The 17,440-nt window shown below is 35.5% G+C and overlaps 3 protein-coding genes across 6 annotated transcripts; all 3 read right to left on the bottom strand.

The window, feature by feature from the left end:
- Nucleotides 1–475: 475 nt before the first annotated feature.
- On the bottom strand, nt 476–4,605 carry LOC145630295 (mitochondrial ATP-independent inner membrane protease subunit 2-like). 2 transcript variants are annotated; one of them, XM_081682543.1, is made up of 6 exons: nt 4,080–4,605; nt 2,996–3,165; nt 2,496–2,691; nt 1,140–1,246; nt 920–1,045; nt 476–844 (listed from the first exon to the last, which is right to left on the bottom strand). In XM_081682543.1, the coding sequence occupies exons 1-3, from the start codon at nt 4,170–4,172 to the stop codon at nt 2,511–2,513; spliced, it is 444 nt and encodes a 147-aa protein (XP_081538669.1). In that variant the 5' UTR covers nt 4,173–4,605; the 3' UTR covers nt 476–844; nt 920–1,045; nt 1,140–1,246; nt 2,496–2,510. The 2 variants fall into 2 exon arrangements, with proteins under 2 accessions (XP_081538669.1, XP_081538670.1); XM_081682544.1 differs by having other exon boundaries at nt 2,996–3,152.
- A 590-nt stretch (nt 4,606–5,195) lies between these two features.
- Nucleotides 5,196–10,624, bottom strand: LOC145630294 (mitochondrial ATP-independent inner membrane protease subunit 2-like). Of its 3 annotated transcripts, XR_014112030.1 has the most exons (7): nt 10,306–10,622; nt 9,241–9,410; nt 8,724–8,925; nt 6,454–6,560; nt 6,230–6,355; nt 5,902–6,154; nt 5,196–5,699 (listed from the first exon to the last, which is right to left on the bottom strand). XR_014112030.1 is itself a non-coding variant. In XM_081682542.1 (6 exons), the coding sequence occupies exons 1-5, from the start codon at nt 10,373–10,375 to the stop codon at nt 6,253–6,255; spliced, it is 639 nt and encodes a 212-aa protein (XP_081538668.1). In that variant the 5' UTR covers nt 10,376–10,624; the 3' UTR covers nt 5,735–6,154; nt 6,230–6,252. The 3 variants fall into 3 exon arrangements, 2 of the variants coding, with proteins under 2 accessions (XP_081538668.1, XP_081538667.1); XM_081682542.1 differs by lacking the exon at nt 5,196–5,699 and having other exon boundaries at nt 5,735–6,154; nt 9,241–9,397; nt 10,306–10,624; XM_081682541.1 differs by lacking the exon at nt 5,196–5,699 and having other exon boundaries at nt 5,736–6,154.
- A 722-nt stretch (nt 10,625–11,346) lies between these two features.
- Nucleotides 11,347–17,368, bottom strand: LOC145632521 (PH, RCC1 and FYVE domains-containing protein 1-like). The gene is made up of 12 exons (XM_081684890.1): nt 17,321–17,368; nt 16,363–16,449; nt 15,937–16,026; nt 15,671–15,757; nt 15,456–15,554; nt 13,184–15,265; nt 12,942–13,088; nt 12,659–12,790; nt 12,511–12,574; nt 12,286–12,360; nt 11,670–11,961; nt 11,347–11,536 (listed from the first exon to the last, which is right to left on the bottom strand). Exons 1-12 carry the CDS (start codon nt 17,366–17,368, stop codon nt 11,347–11,349), a joined length of 3,393 nt encoding a protein of 1,130 aa, XP_081541016.1.
- Nucleotides 17,369–17,440: the final 72 nt, after the last annotated feature.

Genomic DNA, 17,440 nt, shown 5'->3' with positions numbered 1-17,440 from the left:
AACTCGGTGGCATTTGGTGAATTCTGAAAAGTCCGATGGCATTTGGTGAATTTTTAAAATACTCAATGACATTTGGTGAAATAGCCGTAAAAGATAATAATACTCCTTATAATTATAGTGGTACTAGTAATCATTATAGTTTATAGTCCATATTATTTTTTGTAACGTATTAGACTTGTTTGGAACTTATAACCTAATTAATTACTTTGTATAACTTAATGAAATTTGTTGGACTCCATTAGACATAATCAAAACCAATTGGACTTGATAGAAACTCATTTTGGACATGAAAGATTGAAATACACTCGTACTTCATATAGTATTTTTTTTTTTTAAAGGTGAAGTGGAACCTAATCTTTAGCATTTGCTGTTTAAGCTTGAGCTTGGGTGTCCATTATCAAATGTCAAACTTGCCAATTATACCAAACTAGATATAGTAAACAAATTGAAACTCAAACTTTTAATAAACCGCCTCCTTCCCCTTCTTCCCATTCCGATTCGTATTTTAATTTAATGAATCTAATTACATATACTCCGTATTAAACCACTCTCCTAATGAATGGCAAGATAGCCTACAAATCACCTGAATAACGGGCCATAAAATTTTCGTATCTACCAGAATACACATTTGGCTATTATTTCATTGTAGCAAATGTGACTTTGTCAAAGAGTTCATACTTAAACAGCCAATTCAGCACCTAAAACAAAAACCACACATAACTAATACTCGTACTAAACTGAATCTTGCTGCTAAAACATTCAGTTAAATCGGAGTCGTTTACTCTAGCTGCCTATGTATCATCCCAATCTTGATAAAGTCAGATGAACTCCTTATGCTGCAAACCTAAAGAAACAAAAGGGCATAAGAGAGTTGGGGAATGGTGAAAGGAAATTATGACGGGAATATAATAGCAAATACCTGTAGTTCTGTATCTAGCACTCTCATGTTTGAGAGCCCTTACTATTTTTATCATCATTGAGTTGCACTTCAGCAGGATCTAGCTCTACGAAGAGGACTGAAGCATCATCCTGCAAACTGTCTGTACTGCAAGATTCATGGAGGGAGTAAATAGTCAGATTCTGGTGCTTGTCTTTGAAAAGTGGAAGCAACTAAGCCAGTTCAGACTTGAGAGGCTTACCTGTTCACCACAACATTGTGATTTTCAGCTGTTCGAAACCTGTAGATGACTCTACCCACAATGTTTGTTATGGAGATTGGTCCGTATGTACGACTATCATTACTTTCCTGCAAAGACACAATGTTCGAAACAAAAATGTCGATCCTCATCCCAAAGTTTGATAAGAATATAATCCAATAATCCCTGGTGTGAGTATAAAAGTTGAATCAGACTGGACACACACTTTGCATGTAGGACACTAACAGTTGCTGTCAAAATATGACCAACTTTCTGTGCATAGCTATATACAGCACAAAGTAATTCAGTTATAGATCAGCTAAACTGCTACAACTTGGAATGACCTCGAAGGAGAAGTCTGTAAGGACTGTAACGCATGTTTGGGAGCTATGTGCATGATCAAAATCTCTACAGTCAGTCTTCAGTGAAGCCTTGATGAGCACAGTGCAATCCTTATTCTATTTTTATATTGTTATTTTTTATAAAGGAAAACAAATTTGTGTTGCTATTCATGACAAAATACTTGCAAGTTGTTTTTATTTGGAAGTAAAATTGGAAGTCGTTTTAAGAAATCTACTAAATTGAAAAAACAAATCTGAGTGAGGGAGGACAAAAAGTCCAACAAATGAATTGAACTTTATGGACTAAATAGGCAAACATGTCTGCTCACAAAAAGTCATAGAATAAAAGCCAATGAAGTGGATGGTACAATAAAACTATGGAAGTAAACATAGTTTGTTAATGGCTATCCAGTAGCTCGCTACTGTTTTTAAAAGAGATGTCTAATCTTGTTGTTCAAAACCCAATGTCATCTCCCCAACCACCCACCCCTGCAAAAAAATGGGCAAAAATAAAAGCAAATATAGGAGCCAATGAAGGAAGTACTACTATGGGAGAAACCTTCTTGTTAATATATATATATATATATATATATATATGTATATATATATATATATATATGTATATATATATATATATATATGTATATATATATATATATATATATATGTATATGTATATATATATATATATATATCTTTTTTTTTGGGGGGGGGGGGGGGGTGTGGCATTGCGGTCAGGGACTCTCACTTATAATTCCTTCCCACAGAAACAATGATTTTGTGAAAAAAGGTCAAAGTGCACAGTCCGAACGAGTAGCTAGCACAAGCAATAGTTCCAACATGCATACAATGTGGTCATGTCAAAGGATATGCAATTATGCATCATTAGCATCGTGCTTGCATTTGCCTCTAGCGGCATTTTATGTCTCACCAATAAGAGAATACTAGCATAAAGTAAAGGACTGGAGTGAAAAAATTTACAAAGGGATAAAATATGCTTCCACAGGTTAGTGTTTACCTCTGGCTTCAGATTTTAGTTGTCAGAAAGGACCCAGCACTGCCCATCTTTTAAAACAAAAGACTCATCATCCTTGTTAGTGGAGATCATTTCATTTCCGCTGACAGCAGCCAGTCTACTAACCACATAATCATTTGTATTCAAAGGATCCTTTATAACAACAACATCACCCACGTAAATTTGATTGCCCCAAAACCTGAAAATGAAATTTCAATTTAGACTGCATGCAACCGCTTCAACATCAATTTGCAATTAGAAACTCCATAAGAGTAAGGAAAGAGATGTCTTTTTAACACCTTAAGAAAAGAGGGAATAGTAAAATTTATAGAGGACACCTATACAAGTCCAAATTGAGAACGTCACAGTATCAAAAGACGTCTCTATGCCTTATAGAAAAGGTCTTGCTAAAACACGTATGACTGTAAACTATAACAATGTTCTCATCTAAGCAAGAAAGGCACAACAATCAAACAATAGAAAAGAAAATCAAAGGCTATTACCTTGCATTCGGATACAGGAGTTTCCGAACAAAGAGAGTCTCATTAGCAGAAAAAGTAGGCTCCATCTCTGAACCCTTGCTCTGACATAAAAAACTCATCTTCTCAGCGACTGCATGCTTCAATAAAGTGTTTAAGACATCTCCACGCAAAAGTTGACCTGCATTACGTTTCTGCATCATGATGCAGAAGACATAAGAAGAATCACTACTTCAATCAAATTAAGTGTGAAAATCTCAATTGGTTTATTAAGTGACATTTACTGGGGATGCCAAACATGGAATTTACATGTAGTCCAACCAAAGAGATATGATTATCCAAATTCAGCAGTACAACATTCAACCATTCAGTTAAATCACAAGCATCTTTAAAAAAGTGTTCATCTATGGCCATATGTCATCATTAATTTATGGGTGAATACTTATGTATCTCTAATCAATCAACGAAAATTCGTGGGAGGGTAATCAACACGATAAAATCTGTACCAACCGTATTAAGAAACAAATTATGCATCGCCGTGCACTGATAATACCTTTCAACTGTTCAAGCATATAATAATTCAAGGGTTATTTAGAAAATTAACATTTCTGTAGAAATGAGGTGCTAAACTGGGTATTTGGGGATGTTCATAAGTTTTACCATCCACCATAATCCAGCTGAACAAGAAGTTAATCAATCCATCAAAATGACTATTTTTATCTTTAACCTCATCTATATTCTAAATATTTACGGGACAAATTGAAGTTTATATTATCTAAAATCAGAAACCCTTAATTAATCTGGTAGCAATATTACTAAAAATGCTGTCAATCATAAGTTCATGTTAAAAAAATTTCAAAAATTATAATCATACAGTTAAAAAAAAGGCCACAAATTCTGGGAATTAACCCAATAAAAGTATGCAATATAAAATATGGAAATCAATCCAGAAAAGTAAATAATATAACATGTAACTCCAAGACAAACTACCCAGAAAAAAAAACAAAAAAAAAAAAAAAAAAAAACATGTAATATAAAATTATGCAAACCCAGAAAATACAAAATTGTTCAAAAATTCAAAATTTCATAATAAAAAAAGAAGAGAGACCTGCATTGTAATTAAGGCAGCAAAACGGCATTTTTGACCCAGATACTCCAAACCAAACTTGAGGCTCCAAAACCTATATACTATTGGCCACATTCTATTCCAAAAACCCACAAATTTGGCCTATTTTTCTTTCTAAATCACTCCATGAATAGCCCTAAATATGCAGTTGAGAAATGAAATTTGTGTAGAGTATATAAAGAGAAAGAGAAAGAGAAATGAGAATGAGATCATGGTTTTGTTGTTGCAGACCTTGCACCGGTACTGGTATAAGTGGTATGTACTCTTTCAGCTATAAGCAGTGCATAACAAAATGCTCTTTCCGCTCTATAATGTACACCAACACCCAAATTGAGAAACACCTCATATTTTGCAAATGGGCGAATTCGACATTTTTAATTAATAAGTTGGGTTAATGTTGTAAATTTGTCTAAAAAAATTGTATTTTTTGGCAAAATTAAAAGTTTTCATTCATGAGTGTACAAATGTTCAACTTAGCTGTGCTATTTTGACTGTTTGCACATCTCAATAACCGGCCATGGAATATGACATCTCGATCCAGTAATGTGTATACCTCTACAACCACAATAGGTCCTACGTCGAGGTGAATCATGTGACACCAATGTATACCGAGTACTCATGATATTAAGACGCACAAACTTGCCACACCCAAATTTTGTACTATTTTAAAAATTAAAGATCATCAAGGCTTTTTTAGTTTAACCTTTTTCAATATTTCTAATTCTACAAAATGAAGTAGAATTTTCAAAATTAGGGAATTGTAGCTCAACTAGCTAGTACATAGATAGCTATAGTATCTATTGATCGATAAAATTAGCAATACTATGAAGTTTATATTGGCGGTAAAGGTTGTCCAAACGTATACTCTCTTTGTCCCTATTTATTTGCTCTACTTTTCACAAAAGGGTGTCCCTTAAAGCAAAATTGCTCTATACCAAGTGGACCACAACTTTATTATCGCACACTTACTTTCGGCCCATCCAGTTTTCTTTCAATAATTTATTCATCCAAAACTTACAAAAACAAAATATGAGTAGACGAAGACAGAAACAAATTTCAAACAAAAATTCACAAGTGAACGGGCAAGTGGTTCATCAATAAAAGATGAAAATTGTAACCTAATGATTTTATTACTTCTGAAATATTCTCACCGTTTGTACAACTATAAATATAACCAACATACGAAATACATGAGAGGAATACAAGATATCTACTTGTAAACTCTTAAGGTTCAAATAGAATAAAAGAATGCTTGGCTACTACGGTCTACGGAGTAGTAAAGTGTTTCTGGACCAAAATTTCTTCAAATACATACTCCAATTCTCATCTACCTAAGATAATTTTCTACAACGCTACCCGACTTCTATGACATCAAACAAGAGATTTACGAACATGTTACATTCCTGAAGGGGCTGCATTGTTGGCATTGCAAACTTCTTCATTGGGTGACGGTAGACCTAAAGTGGCAGCCGTTGGCAATGAAGTACGAGATGATGGTTTTACACTATTTGGTGGTGCAGGAATAAACTCTCGATAAATACTCTCCCTGTTTTCTCGCCACCAATCCTCAGCCTATGTTGCTATATAAAGTACAATTTTTTGCTACAAAATATGAACAAGTTAAAGGAGGGTGAATGAGACAAGTATAGAGAGTCCATTATCAAATGTCAAACTTGCCAATTGAATCAAACTAGATATAAATAAAATGAAATCTCTAACTTTTGATAAACCACCTCATTGCTTTATTTAATAAATCTAATTACATATACTCTGTATTAAACCACTCGAGATAGCCTATAATCACCTGAATAACGGGCCATGAAATTTTCGCATCTACCACTATGCACATTTGGTTATGATGTCATTGTAGCCAATGTGTCTTTGCTAAAGCTGAAATTTAAACAACCAGATCAGCAGCCAATGCTTAAAGATGCTAAAACTAATACTAAACTGAATCTCGCTGCTAAAACATTCAGTTAAATCGGAGTCGTTTACTCTAGCTGCCTTTGTATCATCCCTATCTCGTCAAAGTCAGATGAACTCCTTATGCTGCAAACCTAAAGAAACAAAAGGGCATAAGAGAGTTGGGGAATGGTGAAAGGAAATTATGACGGGCATATAATAGCAAATACCTGTAGTTCTGTATCTAGTACTCTCATGTTTGAGAGTCCTTACTATTTTTATCATTATTGAGTTGCACTTCAGCAGGATCTAGTTCTACGAAGAGGACTGAACGGTCATTCTGCAAACTGTACGCACTGCAAGATTTAGGAGAGAGAGAGAAAGAAAGCAAATAGTCAGCTTCTGGTGCTTGTCTTTGAAGGGTGGAAGCAACTAAGCCAGTTGAGAGGCTTACCTGTTCACCACAACATTGTGAACTTTGGCAGTTTGAAACCTGTAGATGACTCTACCCACAATGTTATTTATGGAGATTGGTCCGTATGTACGACTATCATTACTTTCCTGCAAAGACACAATGTTCCAAACAAATCCTCAACCCAAAATTTGATACGAAAATAAGCCAATAATCCCTTGTGTAAGTTAAAAGTTGAATCAGACTGGACACACATTTTGCATGCAGGACACTAACAGTTGCTTTCAAAATATGACTAACTCTCTGAGCAGAGCTGCAGAGCTAAATACAGCACAAAGTAATTCCGTTATAGATCGGCTATACTGCTAACTTGGATATGACCTCAGAAACCCAAGAAGCACTAAAGTTGACAAAGAGTGACAAACACAGCAAGGATTGGTCAATACTGAAGTTTGTAATAACAGCTAATGGCATCATCAGTGTGTTCAAGCTAGCAGGACTGCAAGCCAAATTACAGACAGTTTGAAGCCAAGACTCAGAGAAAAATGGGAGGCTCTTGACAAAAGGAAGATTATTATAGATATTTTTTAAGGCCAAAAAGATTTTGAGGTGACTTTCATTAGTATTGACAAACTGGTAAGCTTTCTCATGCATTTATTGGTGGTATTTGTAAAAATTGTAATGAAATGGATGTTCAATGTTCGCTGCTTAATATTACAGCGGTGGCACACTCATGCTATAATTTTTTATTTTTTTATTTTATTTATTTTTTTTTAATCATGAAAGGATATTATTATGGACTCATTTCTCAATATCCTCTTAAGGACATTGAAAAATTAGGAGGGATTACAAGGTGAGCTTCAGAGTTTCAATCGTTCTCTTTCATTTGTACTCTTATACGACCTCTGTTCCCGAAAGAACGACCCATTTGGCCTAATTTTAGTCCCAAAAAGAATGACCCATTTGCATTAAAATCCCCACCAATTTGCAATAATATTTGTGCAAAATTAGCTTCCCCATATAAAATTTTGTTTCTCGATGTACTTTTATTACTTTTTCTCTCTACTTTTTTACAAACTCCATGTAAATTTATCTTTCCAATATACTTTTAATTCTTTTTATTTAACTTTCTTAATACCCGCGAAATCAACCCAAATGGGTCGTTCTTTCGGGGACGGAGGGAGTACTATACAAAAACAAAGACTTTATTAATTAATAATGCAGATGGGCAGTATGTAGACTTGATGAAGCATAAATCAAAACTGTTCAAGGGCAAATTTTGTAGAAACCGAAAAAGGGGATTAGTTTTTGGATAGATTTCAAATTTTCAAGTCTTTAAGATGAAACTCAAATTTTGCAGATCAAAGGAGAAGTCTGTACCGCATGTTTGGCAACGATGTGAATGATCAAAATCTAACTGTCGGTTTTCAGTAAAACCTTGACGAGCACAGCGCAATCCTATTCAATTTTTATTTTGTTATTTTTGATAAAGGAAAATAAATATGTGTCGCTATTCATAGAATACTTGCAAGTCGTTTTAAGCAATCTACTAAATTGAGAAAACAAATCTGAGTGAGGGAGGACAAAGAGTTCAACCAATGCATTGAACTTGGTGGACTAAGTAGACAAACATGTCTGCTCACAAAAATTAACAGAATAAAACCCAATGAAGTGGATGCTACAATAAGACTATGGAAGTAACATAGTTTGTTAATGGCTATCCAGTAGCCCGCTACATTTCTTAAAGGAGATGTCTCATGTTGTTGTTCAATACCCAATGTCATCTCCCCAACCCCCCACCCCTGCAAAAAAAAAAAAAAAAAAAAAAAAAAAGAAGGCAAAATGAAAGCGAATATAGGAGCCAATGAAGGAAGTACTACTATGGGAGAAACGTTGTTAATGGCTATTGTTCTTCCCAATGGAACTTCTAACTTTGTTATTCAAAAGCCAGTGTTATCTTCTCTACTCCCCACCCAAATAAAGAAGCAAACATTACACACATATGCACGGGGGGGTGGGGTGCAGTGTGGTCAGGGACTCTCACCTATAATTCCTTCCCACAGAAACAATGATTTAGTGAATTTAGGTCAAAGCGCACAGTCCAAGCGAGTAGCTAGCACAAGTAATAGTTCCAACATGTATACAATGCGGTCATGTCAAAGGATATGCAATTATGCATCATTAGCATCGTGCTTGCAGTTGCCTATAGCGGCGTTTTATGTCTCACCAAAAAGAGAGTACTTGCACAAAGTAAAGGACTGGAGTGACAAAATACAAAGGGATAAAATATGCTTCCACAGGTTAGTGTTTACCTCTGGCTTCAGATTTTTGTTGTCAGAAAGGACCCAGCACTGCCCATCTTTTAAAACAAAAGGCTCATCGTCCTTGTTATTGGAGACCATTTCATATCCGCTGACAGCAGCCAGTCTTCTCACCACATAGTTATTTGAGTTCAAAGGATCCTTTAAAACAACTACATCACCCACATGTATATTCTGTGGATTTCCCCGTACCCTGGAAATGGAATTTCAATTTAGACTGCATTCAATTGCTTCAACAGCAATTTGTACTTAGAAACTCTATAAGAGTAAATAAAGAGATCTTTTAAACACCTTGAAAAAAATAGGGAACAATAAAATTTATACAGGACACCTATACAAGTCGAATTTGAGAATGCCACAGTAATCTGAAACTAAAGTTGAATAACAGAAGACATCTCTTGCTAAAACACAAAAAACTGTAAACTATAACAATGTTCTCACCCAAGAATGGCATAAGGATCAAACAATAGAAAAGGAAATTTCACTGAAGACAATCAAAGACTATTACCTTGCATTCAGATAAGGGAGTTTCCGAACAAAGAGAGTCTCGTTAGCAGAAATAGTGGGCTCCATCTCTGAACCCTTGCTCTGACAGAAAAAAGTCATCTTCTCAGCGACTGCATTCTTTAAATAAGTGTTTAAGACATCTCCACGCAAAAGTTGACCTGCATTACGTTTCTGCATCATGATGCAGAAGACATAAGAGGAACCACTATTTCAATCAAAAAATAAAACTGTGAAAATCTCAATTGGTTTATTAAGTGACATTTACTGGGATGCCAAACATGGAATTTAGTCAATTTACATGTAATCCAACCAAAGGGATATAATTTACCAAATTCGGCAGTACAAAATTCAACCATTCAGTTAAATCAAAAATTCACAAGCATAAGTGTTCATCTATAGCCTTATCTTATCATTAATTTACCCTTTAATGGGGGTATACTTATGAAAGTATCCGTAATCAATCAACAAAAAGTTTGTGGCAGGGTAATTAATGTGATAAAATCTGCACCATTCATATTAAGGACCTGTTCTGTTCAACTTAATTTCAGTTCAATTTAGTTCAATTCAATTCAGTTCCTAATTTCCTTCTCTTGTAAACAATTCATTTCAACCGTTCGAGCATATAAACAAGGGTTGAACATTTCTGTAGACATGAGGTGCTAAACTGGGCATTTGGGGATGTTCATAATTTTTACAATCCACCATTATCAAGCTGAACAACAAGTGTAATCAATTATCTATATCCAATTCTTATGGGCCAAATTGAAGATTAATAAATTATCAAAAATCAGAAACCCTTCATTAATTTATGAATGCAATATTACTAAAAACGCTTTAATGCTCAAAAAAAAAAAACTTGAAAAAAATTATAATCAAACAGTTAATAAGGGCCAAAAATGCTGGGAATTAACCCAATAAAAGTATGAAATCTAAAATCGGGGAATTACCCAGAAAGTATATAATCTATGTATGTAACAGTGTAACACCAATACAAAATACCCAGAAAAAACATTATGCAAACCCAGAAAATGTGAAAAATTTCAGAATTCGAAATGAAAAGAGAGACCTGCATAGTGATCAAGGCAGCAAAATCGCATTTTTGACCCAGATAATCCCAACAGAGCTTCAACCTCCATAGTTGCCGCATTGTATTAAAAAACCCCACAAATTTTTTTGCCTCTTTCTAAAATCACAACCCTAAAATTTGCAATGAATTCAGCAAATGAAATTTGTGTAGATAAAGAGAAAGAGAAACAGAAACAGAGATGAGAATGGGATCATGGTTTCTTTGTTGCAGACTTATAGTGGTATTTATTTACTGGTATATGCTTATGGAGTGCTTAGAAATGGTCTTTCAGCTCTCTAAATTGTACCAACACCCAAAATAGTGAAACACACTACTCTATTGTACCATTTGCCAAAGTTAACCATGGGACGAGGTTTGTTAGAGGGCCCACTAATTTCGTGTGTGCTCACCTGTAAATTTAAACTTTGAAAGACATGACATCCCGACACAATAATATATGTGCTTCTCGAGCCACAATGGGTCCTATGTCGATGTGATCACATCAATATTTACTTAACATGGTGAAATATTAAAATACACAATCTCGTCACACCGAAGATTTTACTCGTCGTAAAAAAATAAAAATAAAAATTAATAATCAAAGTTATTCAACTTTAGCCTTTTTCAATATTTCTAAATCTGTAAAATATAAAGAAATTATTCAAATTTAGGGAAATGTAATTCATAAGAAATTCATAAGTGAATGGGCTAGTGGTTCATCAAAAGATGAAAATTGCTACTTAATGATTTTATGTACTTCATGTATATTCTCACCATTTGTACAACTGTAAAATTAACCAATATACGAAGTATATAAGAAGAATACAGGAAATATACTTGTAAACTAAGGTACATATATTGAATAAAAGAATGCTTGGCTACTAGTAAACTTTTTCTCGACCAAAATTTCTTCAAACACAAACAATTCTCATCTACCTAAGATAATTATGCAGGTATGACATAATTTTCTACAACGCTACCAGTATGGAGCGCGACTTCTATGTGACATCAAACAAGAGATTTATGAACATGTTATGTTTCTCAAGGGGCTGCATTGTTGGCATTGCAAACTTCTTCATTGGGTGGCGGTAGCCCTGAAGTGGCAGCTGTTGGCAATGAAGTACGAGATGGTTTTACACTATTTGGTGGTGCAGGAATAAACTCTTTATACACCCTCTCCCTGTTTTCTCGCCACCAATCCTCAGCTTGTGTTGCTACAAACAATTTTTTGCTATAAAAAATGACAAGTTAAAGGAGAGTGAATGAGAAAATTATAAAAGGAATCAAGCTCTACTGCAGTACTGTGTAATAAGTACATACAAATGTATAACAAGCTAATGAATTGATCTTTTGAAAGGTATTACCTGAATCTGACTCGCTTGAAGATTTTAGTACCATTAGAAAGTTCTAAATAAGTTATATAAACCCCGCGTTCTATTTGCTCTGTACGTTCATCTGATCCTGATCCCTCATTCCTTGATGTACTAGATAGTTTTGAAGCTGCACTTTTGTTCCCTTGATTAGGTGTAAACTCCGTAGTAGGTGAAGGTGATTGATTAGGCTCCTGAACTCCTCCATTTTCTTCAGACCTTTCATTAGCTGAAGATTCTACTTCGTTAGATAAAGGATGTTCACTAGCCTCTTGAGCCCCATCTTCTGAATCATGCTTAGTAGTTGTATCAGATGACGAAGGTGTTTGAATAGGATCTCGGACCTCATCTTTTGAATCATGTCTAGTATCTGCTTCAGTTGTATCAGATGATGGAGATGTTTGATCAGAATCTTGGTTTACACTAGAATCTTGGACCCCATTTTCAGATTCATGGCTAGTGGTTTTGGTTGTATCAAGTGATGTAGGTGCTTGATCGGAATCCTGGATTATAGTAGAATATTGACCGCGATCTTCTAAAGTATGCCTAGGAGTTTCAGTTGTATCAGTAGACAAAGGTGTTAAATTTGAATCCTGCATTGCATTTTCACCAGATGTTGGTAGATCTCCCAGTATAGTGGGGTTTAAAGATAAATTCTTGAGTGACGAAGGTGTTTGATCAGAATCTTGGATTGCACTTTCACATAGGTCATCTAGTATTTTGGGATTTAAAGACAAATTCTTGAGTGACGAAGACATTTGATCAGAATTCTGGATTGCACTTGCACTTTTATCATCGACCTGATTGCCTTCACTTTGTTGGCTCTGCTGCTCACGTTGTGCTTCAGCTGGCAAGTTAGTGGATGCTTCATTTTGAACCTGTTGGTTCTGTTGTTGTGTCTGTAGGTCTACCGACAAGGAAGTTTGAGGAGTGGATTCTTTATTTTCACTCTGTTGGTTTTTCTGCAGCGCTTGTAGATCTACTGGTGTGGTAGTTTGAGAATTAGATGCTTCAGTTTCATTTGTTTTTAGAAAGGCTAATATTTGGGTTCGCATTGCCTGGAGGTTTACACTTTGGTTGGCTCCACTAGGCATCTTCTCAACAATATCCTTCAACTAGATGAACATAGAAATTGCCAAGAATCATTCATTGAATATTAGATTTGTAATAGACCAGAGGGGACCAAGACTGAATAGATAAAAGCATAGGAGGCAAGTCGATATATTTTCCTATATAATGAAAGACATGAAGATCTTGAACACATACCTGAACAGACAAGGATTCAACAGCTTTCCTTGCAGATTTGCATTTGGAAGATTGGTCAGCAGCGAGCAAGGAAGCTTCTTTAGCATTGTTCTGTAGTTTTTGAATCTCATCGTCTTGGTAGTCACACTTTTGCTTAAGAGTTTTAATCTGATATCAAATGAAAGCAATACAATATCTAAGTAACTTAACCATGACCAAAATGTAAGATTAGTAGGTCTCAAAATAAGTAGAGTAAACAATACATGGTTCTGAAGCTTTGAGACTTCTTGGCTCAAAAGTTCATTTGACTTCTTAAGACTATCAAGGATGCCTCTAGAGATTACAGGAGTTCCAGATCGAGGAGGACTAGGTCTCCTTGTATATGGTGAAGATGGTCGTGCAGGTAGACTACTGGGAACCGAAGGTGCTGGAGGTGGTGTTGGTGTAGAAGGCCTCAAAGCACTTTGAAGAGCACTTAAAGAACTAGGAAAAGCAACATCTTTAAGCTGCTGAAATGTTGGCACTTGTGAGGCTCGAACCATAGAGAAAGAATCTAATTTTCCTCCATACCTTTGACTCTTGACCTCAAGGTATTTCACCGGTTCAGTAGTGGGGGTCAACAAAAGTTTTGAAGACCTTGATTCAGGTCTCTCGGACCTTTCCTTGGTGCCATCCATTGAACGTCGAGGAGCAGAAGTAGGCCTTTTGTTGAAAACTGAGGCATTTCCAGAGGCAGTAGCCCTAAGTTTACTATAGCAAGCATCACAAACACGATGTGGCTTGCTCGGTGTAGGAGCAAGCGCTGCTCTAACGGCCTTTTTAGAACTACATGCATGACAATGTACAAGACCACAATTATAGCAGTTGTGCCTTTTTCTAGTAAAACCAAATGCTTGCCGACACCCTGAGCAAACAGATTGATCAGCTCCAGAAACCCACTTATGGATGCATATTACAGCAGTCAAATTTGAGCCGCATGCTACACTTTTCACAAGCCTCTCTCTCAGTGCCTCCACCATTGTTGGGGACTTCCGGTCTTCTACATCTCCATGCCCAAGTCTTCCGTTTGCACCTTTGCCCCAAGTGTATACCTCACTTCTTGAAGTCAGGACTGCAACATGATGTGCCCCACACGAAATTTCTTCTACATACTCGCCTATTAATTTGTCTTGGACTAAACTAGGTGATTTCCCATCGGCTTGTGGATTTCCAAGTTGACCGTGTGATGGACTGCCCATGGTGAAGACATGACCTGATGTTGTAAGAGCGACTGTAAAATTATGTCCACATGCTATCTGGTTAAAGCTGTAATCAATGAGTGCGGACACACACGTAGGAAGCAAATATGCATCTTTATTCCCTTGACCCAAGCGAAATTTGTCACCATCTCCCCAAGTGAACAATTTTCTAGAAGAAATGCTACTACCAGAAGTTGAAGGACTCATAACCTCCACAATAGCTGCAGTATGCCAAACTCCGCATGCAACCTTAACTGTTTTTAACCCGCTTAATAGCTGAACCTCTTTTGGGTAAGAAACACTTTCTCGATCTCCATGGCCTAAAACTCCAAAAGATCCATCGCCAAACGTGAAGAGCTTCCCATTAGAAGTAGTCAATGCTGAATGCCAAGTGCCACAAGCAATGGAAATGACCTGAAGACCTTCTAAAGGACCAGAAATTCTTTTCGGAATCCAATGGCAAGCATCAGTGCCATGGCCTAGAAGTCCAGCATGATGAATACCGTCACCCCAAGTAAATACATCACCTGATGTTGACACTGCACATGAGTGGTACTCCCCACAGGCAACAAAGTCTACAGTAGTGACTGCGAGAAATTCAACAAGATGAGGTCGAGTGAAATCTCTTTCGATTCCATGACCAAGTCTTCCTCCGGATTCTTCACCCCAGGTGAATACCTCACCTTGTTTAGTCACTAGAGCAACATGTGAAACTCCACAAGCAATTTGTTGAACATCAAGAACTACATTGGATTCCAAGGGTTTTGGAGTTAAGACATCAACCTTTGTCGAATTTGGGTTTCCGGATCCATCTGTTAAACCTCCATCTGACCATAGTTCACCCCATACATAAACATCTCCTAATGACTCAATGTCATCTGGCCCTGAACTTTGACTTGAACAAGTTGGTGTGCTAGAGATACTAAGTCGAAAACCATCTGCACTAAGTCGAAAACCTTCTCCCGTGCCTCCTCTTAGTTGCATATTTGCTTGCTCAGACCCAACATCTGAACTCAAAGGACCCAAATCAAGAGATGGCCTACTACGTACACTTGAAGCAGCTTCTAAAACAGGACGACCATGTTGAGAATATTCACCCTCATTTAACTGAAAACAATAGAGCAAGCTAATCAATCATATTGCTTTAAATTAGTTGACATTTCAAGGAATAAGAGAAGTCACAGAATCTTACACTAATATTCCATGCCATTATTTGAAAACAAAGAAAAGAAGATAGTTACAAAATGTTTACATCTACTTAAAAACTTAAATTTCATGAAAAAATGGCCAAACTCACATCAGATATCTCACTTCTTGTGCGTCTATTTCGCTGCTGACCAATTAAAGCCTTTAGACCCGCGAGCCAAACTTCTGCCTCAGCTTTATCTTTACAAATCTATCATAGAATAGTAGTGATCAACATGAGAAAAAACAACCAGAATAGCTCAACAACGTCAAAATAAAATTTGTATAAGTAATAAAGAAAATAGTACAAATCCAAGTGCAACTAACCACGTCAAGAGATCTGTCACCGTGATTGTATATAAGAGAAAATGATAAGTAATCCTTTTCAGGGCGCAAGAATCTACGAAACACAGCCTACAAGAAAGATTTTGGAAACTAAATTTAGGAATTTGATCATATCTCAAACTAAACCTTCATAAGATGAATGATAATGTACAAAAATGAATGTAGAAAAAAGGTTAAGTAGCCCTTTCAATTTCGTAGTAGGTTTAATCATGATTGGTATGTATATAAATTCGATAGGTTTATCTTACAGTTCTTTGTCCTTGGATGATTTTTGAGACTACAGATAACTTTAAATTCCTTTCTTCTCCATGTGATAACCAAATCAGAGTTGTTTCATCCTGCAAATTTTGCATCAATAATTAGCTCCTACATTACCAAAAAAAAAAACACTCATAACTCACAGAACAATAATTCTGATGGTTCTTAAGACTACAAATAACTTCATACTCATTTCTTCTCCACATGATAATCAAATTAGACTCATTTCTTCTTGCGAGTTAAGAGTTATTTCTTGTACATAGAAAATCTTACTAAGTTAGTAAGTTTGTAACATGACAATTTAGATGCAATGTAATATATTAAATGGAAAGATAATCACATAATAAAACGCAATGCAAACTCGAGTCACTAATCAAAATAGCCTAAAAAACTAGGGGAAAAAGAAGAATAGGCACCGCGGAAAGTCTAAATGGGCAAAACTTGGGCTTTCCCTTCCTGCTGTACTTGATGAAATGAGTACCTTTTTTCAAAGTAATTAGTGCCTACACAGTTTGAAACAAATAGATCATATGTTAAATGAGAATTAATCACCTCAATTCTTATAGAAAACTTACAACTAGATTATGAATAAAGTCTTGAATGTTCAAATAACTGGATTTATACGAGTTCTAAGCAAAATTATCAACCACAGTTTGAAGACGAGAAATATGTTAAACTTCAATTACGTTAAGTGTTTCAAGCCATTTTATAATTATGATTAATTTTCAATTCACATTCCCTTTCCCTTCCTCTTGTCATGCATCCTGACTTTATGTATAATTCCTCTAATTGCTAGATTATATAAAGCTCGATTTTTATCACTATTAACCTAGTTCACTCTAACATCCAACTAACTTAATCTTCTTTTGATTCTACAATACGATAAATTAATCTTGATGCAAAATTTGTGCTACGTATTTTTTTTTTTTTACATAGATTAATCATTTATGCAAATAGTTTATGGCATACAAGTATAATAATGTCCTATACATATATAAGCAACATAATTGAAAATGCACAAACTAAAAAGATTACTATGCATATAACAACTCATGCATTATACAATCATCGATTCATCATACTATGCATATAACAACTCATGCATTATAAACATGGCTTAGTTTGGTGACACAATCTTTATTATGCATCTAAGTGCGTGCGTTTAGACGCAAGTCTAAATATATACATTTTTTCATATAATCCCATTTGAAGAATTGGTAATGAAGGTTAACTTAACAAAATAAATAAATAAAAAGTGCACCCGAGTGTATTTAAGAATTTTCATCTAGTTGTTCGACTTTTAACCTCGATATCCAGAATTCGAGTCAGCCCATTAACACAAATAAAATGTTAAGAAAAAGAAAAGAGAAATACTTGGTCAATATCACGGTCAGAATGGCCATAATTAACTAGATCTGCCATTCCATCTGAAATAATTTTTGGAAACACAGCAACTCTGCTTTTGCTTCTCTAACTGCATCTGTTCTTCCTTCT

The sequence above is a fragment of the Chenopodium album genome, chromosome 5, assembly GCF_948465745.1.
Source record: "Chenopodium album chromosome 5, dcCheAlbu1.1, whole genome shotgun sequence".
Taxonomy (NCBI): domain Eukaryota; kingdom Viridiplantae; phylum Streptophyta; class Magnoliopsida; order Caryophyllales; family Amaranthaceae; genus Chenopodium; species Chenopodium album.
Note: the sequence above shows the minus strand (reverse complement) of the source record. Positions and strands in the feature narration are given on the sequence as shown.